General features: G+C 35.3%; 2 protein-coding genes across 3 annotated transcripts; both read right to left on the bottom strand.

Annotated features, from left to right (window-relative positions):
* Positions 1-1,529: 1,529 nt before the first annotated feature.
* Dolk (Dolichol kinase) lies at positions 1,530-6,442 on the bottom strand. 2 transcript variants are annotated; one of them, XM_018019702.2, is made up of 8 exons: positions 6,015-6,442; positions 5,487-5,740; positions 5,087-5,307; positions 4,817-5,005; positions 4,538-4,747; positions 4,036-4,366; positions 3,830-3,963; positions 1,530-2,346 (listed from the first exon to the last, which is right to left on the bottom strand). In XM_018019702.2, exons 1-7 carry the CDS (start codon positions 6,092-6,094, stop codon positions 3,830-3,832), a joined length of 1,419 nt encoding a protein of 472 aa, XP_017875191.1. In that variant the 5' UTR covers positions 6,095-6,442; the 3' UTR covers positions 1,530-2,346. The 2 variants fall into 2 exon arrangements, with proteins under 2 accessions (XP_017875191.1, XP_017875190.1); XM_018019701.2 differs by lacking the exon at positions 1,530-2,346 and having other exon boundaries at positions 2,732-3,963.
* Positions 6,443-6,520: 78 nt separating this feature from the next.
* On the bottom strand, positions 6,521-7,100 carry LOC108622045 (glucose-6-phosphate isomerase-like). Its single transcript, XM_018019700.2, has 2 exons — positions 7,031-7,100; positions 6,521-6,960 (listed from the first exon to the last, which is right to left on the bottom strand). The coding sequence occupies exons 1-2, from the start codon at positions 7,093-7,095 to the stop codon at positions 6,837-6,839; spliced, it is 189 nt and encodes a 62-aa protein (XP_017875189.1). The 5' UTR covers positions 7,096-7,100; the 3' UTR covers positions 6,521-6,836.
* Positions 7,101-7,112: the final 12 nt, after the last annotated feature.

Below are 7,112 nucleotides of genomic sequence, written 5' to 3'. Positions count from 1 at the left end.
ATTATTATTATTATTATTATTATTATTATTATTATTATTATTATTATTATTACTCCCTTGATTTGATTTTTAATCGATAGAAAGTTTGTCTTCTATCTTTTACGAAAAACAGCCCTCTGGCTGGTGATTAAACGGACAATGCTGATCGACTTACGTGAGAATCGATTCATTGTAAAGTACAGATGCAACGACAAACCGGTAGGCACTGGCAGCACCGATTAAAAGATATCGAAAGTAAAAGAAAACTGACAAATACATCGCAAATATATCACGAAAGACTCGAGAAATAATACCGAATAGATAAACACTTCGTACATAATTAACTAAGCAGTATATAGGAAACGGAGAAGAGGTACTGCAAGATGCAACGAGGCAGAAGCAAAATGGAGGACAACGTCAAGAGATCAACGGGATATTCATGTAATACAACCCTCAACAGCACTCAATATTCCAGCAACGTTGCAAAAATATCGTATTTCAAGGTCGCAATATTGCTGCAGAATTGCTAAAAATGAAGTTCTGAAAGTACAGACGATATTTCTATAATTCCNAATTATATTATATTTTCCCAATAATATCGATATAACAATTGCATAAAAATTGTGAGAAACGTTACTGTAACATTACTATAATGTTACATCACAACGTATGAATGTATTGTTGCTAATCTGTTGCAGTAACATTGTAGGTTAATTGCAATATGGCAATATTGAGTGCTTTTGGGGTTGTTACAGATAATACAGTACAGACACAACTATATAAGACACGACTATAGTAAGTAGCACGTAGTGAGACGTTTCATAAATAAATAATCGTCTGTCGTTCTCTTTCGGCTGGGAGTAACAGTAATTTTCCGATTGAACACGTGCGGGATCCGTGCAGAGCTTCGTGGAGATCGGCAGGCGAGCTCTAAACATATTTGAACGTTCGCATGGAATGCTAGAAAATTACTCTTTTTGTCGTTTTACATTGTACTTATAATCGTTTTTGTTTTCCGTCTCGAGAATATATATTTATTTCCTGACAACGATCTTTTGTAACACGTATACAATATTATAGTTTATACTCGTTTGTAGAATATATATATATAGCAAGTTTTCTGTTTTCCAATAAAGCATAATTGTGTAAACGTTGTTAGATTCATACAGAAACCGAGATCACCTTCGATCAGGCGAGGCACGCCTTTGTTTCAATCGTATAAAATTCGTTTCTTATACATAGTATCCCAGGTTTTAATGTTCAAACTTTATTTTATATTCTATAGCATTGAAAGAGAACAAAAAGTTACAGGATGTTTCAGACAAAGTGTTAGAGCCGAAGAGAGGTGATTTTGAATAACAATTTCCTTTGCCAAAATGCAAAGTGAGTTGTGGTTTTTGAATTATCAACGAAAAACACTGACCAATGGGAGCTGCGTAGGGCCCGCGCTCAGCCACTGGAGTGGTGGCTCGGATCGTAACGGTCGGCCGTGGCTCACCGCGGGAAGGACTATGCGTGCTTACATTTTTACTTTTTACTATTATTCNGTACATATACCATTTAACAAGCTTCGCAACAGTGATAAATAGAAATCTTGTTATTTGACCGAAGCATAAATTACAAATAACGCAACCTTTAACCGACACAATAATGATGAAGAGAATAATTAAAAGGAGGCATATTTTTGACTAGCAGCTAATTTTAAGTGTCGTTATTTTGTACGTAAAACAAATTAATGCAATGGAATATTTCTAAAATTATGGTATGTACAGTAAGGAAATATGTATATGCATCTTCTAAAAACAAGACGTTCGACTACTAAGAAAAATTTTAAGGAGGAATTCCACAAGCCAAGGTAACAAAAAACTTGACCCATTTTTTTATTATTGATTTTCATTATTTCCACTTGTGGAATTACCCCTTAAAATGTTTCCCATCACTAGCCGAACACAGTATATATGTACGTATGTAAAGGAGTGTGAAGAATTAGTCTGAAACAACGCTAATTACGTGCTTTTGGTCCACGTCGCATTGAACAACCGAACGTTTCTCAGTTGCTAAATCAATTGTTGTTACTTATTGTCCGTTTGTAAAAATTTAACAGGCGACTCTCCTCTTTCTCCGAGCAGTTATTAAATTTTATGACGTGTACATGGTCATACTTTCGGTCATGGTCACATTAAAACTGTAACATCGACTTATTTCTAATATCAACAAGTCGAAATATTATACAAAATCCTTGTCACCTTATTAACTTGTTACTTCGCCTATGTAACGTGATAGGAGGGGATTAAGGAATTTTCAATTTCTCAATTATTATAAAGGAGAACTGACCCAACAACTGTCTAAAAAGGCTGTCTTTAAAGCCTAAACCATTAAATCACAGGCGAGATTTAGAAAAGTTAAAGGCTGTAAAAAAGGTTTTTCTTCGCGAAAGAATGGTAAAGCACGATAAAAAAAAAACTATATTTATAATACGAAACGTTTGTACTATTAAAATCGAATTAAATCTCATCGACAAGAGGTCAGTGCTTTTCAAGCATTCCGCGCGTAATACATGTACGATTGTCGATTACATGCTGTGTACGGTCAGACTTTAAGGCTGTGTGGTCAATAAAATAATTAAGAAACGATGCGTGTCCTTTTCATTTAATTAAACAAATGAGAGTAAAGAAATTTCTCTCTGGTAAATGGAAAAAATTCTACCCTTCGTTCCCCATTATTTAATATATAAGTCGACGAACAATACATGTACACAATTATAAAAATATTTTATTTGACAATAATAAATTTCGCTTACAGACTTGTTTATAGGGAAATACAATATATAAAATGCTTCGACAGGAATGAGTAAATTGTGCATTACGCGATATCAAAGTACACGAGATATAAGAAGAGAAGTGCGTACATTAATATTTCTTCCTTTTCTTATTTTAAATTGAAGAGAATAGAAAATTGGATGGACGCGCAAGTGTCACAGTCCCGGCTCGACCTCGCGTCATTCGGATACTTACATATATACAAAAATATGTACATATACCATTTAACAAGCTTCGCAACAGTGATAAATAGAAATCTTGTTATTTGACCGAAGCATAAATTACAAATAACGCAACCTTTAACCGACACAATAATGATGAAGAGAATAATTAAAAGGAGGCATATTTTTGACTAGCAGCTAATTTTAAGTGTCGTTATTTTGTACGTAAAACAAATTAATGCAATGGAATATTTCTAAAATTATGGTATGTACAGTAAGGAAATATGTATATGCATCTTCTAAAAACAAGACGTTCGACTACTAAGAAAAATTTTAAGGAGGAATTCCACAAGCCAAGGTAACAAAAAACTTGACCCATTTTTTTATTATTGATTTTCATTATTTCCACTTGTGGAATTACCCCTTAAAATGTTTCCCATCACTAGCCGAACACAGTATATATGTACGTATGTAAAGGAGTGTGAAGAATTAGTCTGAAACAACGCTAATTACGTGCTTTTGGTCCACGTCGCATTGAACAACCGAACGTTTCTCAGTTGCTAAATCAATTGTTGTTACTTATTGTCCGTTTGTAAAAATTTAACAGGCGACTCTCCTCTTTCTCCGAGCAGTTATTAAATTTTATGACGTGTACATGGTCATACTTTCGGTCATGGTCACATTAAAACTGTAACATCGACTTATTTCTAATATCAACAAGTCGAAATATTATACAAAATCCTTGTCACCTTATTAACTTGTTACTTCGCCTATGTAACGTGATAGGAGGGGATTAAGGAATTTTCAATTTCTCAATTATTATAAAGGAGAACTGACCCAACAACTGTCTAAAAAGGCTGTCTTTAAAGCCTAAACCATCAGGCATACGTACATCAGCAGAGGCAATGCCAAATTGTCAACCTGATTCGTTCGTGCTTCGACGAACGATAGCGCGACGCTCGCTACCAAACTTCGGACGAATAATGGACCGGTGCCCACGTGGCCTGTTAGAAAAAATATATAAATCAATCTCACATATTTACGATTCTCGCTTCGATTCTGAAAGATATAAATACCCATAAATGCTAAAAGACATATTAATCCAACTTGACTAAGAATGCAAGCGATCGTCCCCTCGACGGATTTATCCAAATCGGCGGCCCATTTGCGAGAGCCCCATCTGCTACCGACGCAACTGGCGGCAGTATCGCCTACTCCGATAATTAATACGCCACTGAGCATAACTAATAACGACAGATTGTTCGTTGGCATCCAAAGCGGAAACGACAAGCCGCAAAATAAATAAAGAGGTGTCAAGGAAATCGAACTATCCTTCTCATCGACGAACGCGGAGAATCCTTGTTGCAACATTCCTCCCATCGGTGGTATTCGTAGATATCTTAATAACTGAAGAGACGAGAAATTGAAAAGATTATTAAAAATTATAATAAATAAAACAAAAAGTGTATATAAGGAACACGGTAACTCGTCAGGCAAGTTCTCAAACTTGCCTTCGGGACGCTACCGGGTCCCTCGATTTCATGTTGAAACATTACAGTGGAAGTAGAATTCGCTTACTTCAAGAAGTATAAATAATACAATTATTACTCCGCTGGCTAAATATAACAATACGCGATCGTACAGCAAACCAGGTATGTACACAAGTACAGCTAATACGTGAAACACTTTTCTCGTTGCGGTCGTCGCCTGCAGCTTTAATAATACCTGGTACATAAGAACAGCTACGCTTAATGATAAACATATAGTCCAATATAGAATCAAGATAATCTGTAATATAAACAAATAATTAAAAATAGTTGTATATTAAATATTTTCGATTCCATTCGATTCTCGTACCTTGTTTGTTTCACCTAAGATAAAGTAAAACATCCAAGTTACTGGATTTTGGTCCAACAGGACGTACATTAATGGTAAGACGACGATAAGCAAAAGGCTAACGGTTATCGCATAAAAATTTTTAGTCATATGGAATATTGGAAAATAACCAGATATTAAACAGACGGATATCGCGTACAGCATGGCAATCTGAAACGATATAAATCTGCTGATTACAATCGAAATGAATCGCCTTTATTATTATCGGAATCAAAATCTTGTTTAAGCTACCTGTATCAGAACCGTAGCGATATCCTCGTCGTGAATCGGCGGCAGGTGGTATCTCAGTGGCAAGTTGGTCGCCACGGATATCAGAAATAAAACACATGCATGCATGACTGCCGTTGCTTCTCCGATCGTGAAGCAACGAGGAAATGTGGACATCAATTGGGGAACGCCCCATGTTCCTAAAGTCGCGACACCTAAGCCCCATGTGGTGCTCACCAGCAATCCTGTTCTTATTTATCGATAAATAAAATGATTTAATTTTAACTGATCATATAGACGACAGATAAACATGTAAATGTATTACATTCGTACATATAAGTAAAATTACAGATACAAAAATGAATGACTGAAATTATAATAAAATGTTTCTTAATATTAAGAAATAACTTCTAAATTAATATACCTTTATTTGCAACCAGGAGGTACGACAAGGATGTGATTATAGCTGGTAGAAAATATGCAACTTGGAAGTCCCTGACTGTGATCTTCTCTATTGCTAATCTCAGATATAAGCATATAGAACTAACGACAAGACCAATCCCAGTTAAACCTACGATAAGGCATATTTCAGAATAACTAGCATCCTCTTGCAGCAGAGTTAAAATTGCACTTAAACCGACTAACGGCCCTAGCCATAGTCCACTGCTAGCTTTTATCCTGAAACATTTTTCCCAATAAAACAAGAGAAGAAGAACTGTGGAGAGAATATTTATATAAATTGAAATGAAAACATAATTACAATAATATGAAAAATATATGAGACTTAAAAGAGAAGTTTGTATATATGAGACATTAAGAAAACTCTGCTTCGTTTCCTAATATTTATTAAACAATTCTTAAATAGAAGAAAACGAATCTCTTCAAGGCAGAGTTTGTGCTTAGGTTAACTGCCATCGATCGATTATGTGTAAAGAATTAATAATAAACATACCGATGCTCTACACCGTTGTCTTTCAGACTCTGCAATATTTCTCCCTCGAAATGCACATAATTTTTTATACAAAATTCCATTGCGGATGTCAGATATTCTGCACGCACGTTCCTACACCATCAGTCAATTAACCACACCTCCAAGCAGTTTACGCGTTTCAGTTCTATCTATGTAACAACTGTAACTACTGAGCGGGAAAGTAAAATGTGCGATTTGTGCCGTGTGCTGATTGCGCGGATGCCTCTCGCTACCTCCGATGAGGAAAGGTCAAACTCTTTTTCCGTCGTATCTTCGGTTTTCGTTCTTGCGCACACAGCGATATGAGTAATGTGCATACGAATGACGAAACAGATGTTTCAAAGTACATTTTTCCTCCTGCCGTAATTCGCTAATAAAATAAGTAAGGTAAACCGCTGGAGGAATAATCAAGACTTAACGCAATTATATTATTTATTAAATATATATAAAAACAGTGATCCTTATCCAGAAAAATAAAACAATTGCTATTATTATGCGTTTACTGTTCCACAACTTTATATTATTTAACAATTTACAACATGTGTACTCGACACTCGTCGATCTCTCTATGCACACTGCGTGCCAATGTAAATATTGATCATCTAAGTTTGTGCAAGACCGATGAAATAAAAGGTAAAAAATATATATGTCGGTGAACAAGCTTCTTCCATAGGCGAGATCTTATAGTATACAAGTATCCAACTTGATAACATTCAAACAATTGCAAATTATTTTACTTCAACTGGAACAATTAACGATTACTAAAATTATACCAGATCGTTTATCATTCATTTTGATAAACTCTTAAGAGCTGTGTTTCTTAGCGAATGCGATCAACGCATTTGTAGATGAATCGTGACTCGTAACTGGCTGGGGAGTGTCCAACTCAGGTTCGATCACCTTCGCCAGTTGCTTCCCTAATTCAACGCTGTGGAAACATAATTTTATTTTAATGTTTCTTTCAGTTTCATTAAAATGTTAAAGAAATTGTTACTTGCCCCCATTGATCAAAGGAGTTGATATCCCAGATAATTCCTTGCACGAAGATTTTGTGTTCGTACATCGCTGTCGAAGTAAAAC

This window comes from Ceratina calcarata, unplaced genomic scaffold (assembly GCF_001652005.2).
Source record: "Ceratina calcarata isolate Rehan_Ccalc_2016 unplaced genomic scaffold, ASM165200v1 scaffold200.2, whole genome shotgun sequence".
In the NCBI taxonomy this organism is placed as follows: Eukaryota; Metazoa; Arthropoda; class Insecta; order Hymenoptera; family Apidae; genus Ceratina; species Ceratina calcarata.
The sequence above is the reverse complement of the archived record's forward strand: the minus strand, read 5'-3'. Positions and strand labels throughout refer to the sequence as shown.

What these genes read in the sequence shown, in the direction of transcription:
- Dolk (XM_018019702.2), bottom strand. Translation starts at nt 6,094, where the DNA reads ATGGAATTTTGTATAAAAAATTATGTGCATTTCGAGGGAGAAATATTG. An exon ending in CCTCCTGGTTGCAAATAAAG is followed by an intron (nt 5,308 to 5,486) that starts GTATATTAATTT and finishes AAATAAGAACAG; the next exon opens with GATTGCTGGTGAGCACCACA. An exon ending in TCTTAGGTGAAACAAACAAG is followed by an intron (nt 4,748 to 4,816) that starts GTACGAGAATCG and finishes TTTATATTACAG; the next exon opens with ATTATCTTGATTCTATATTG.
- LOC108622045 (XM_018019700.2), bottom strand. Translation starts at nt 7,095, where the DNA reads ATGTACGAACACAAAATCTTCGTGCAAGGAATTATCTGGGATATCAAC. An exon ending in AACTCCTTTGATCAATGGGG is followed by an intron (nt 6,961 to 7,030) that starts GCAAGTAACAAT and finishes ATGTTTCCACAG; the next exon opens with CGTTGAATTAGGGAAGCAAC.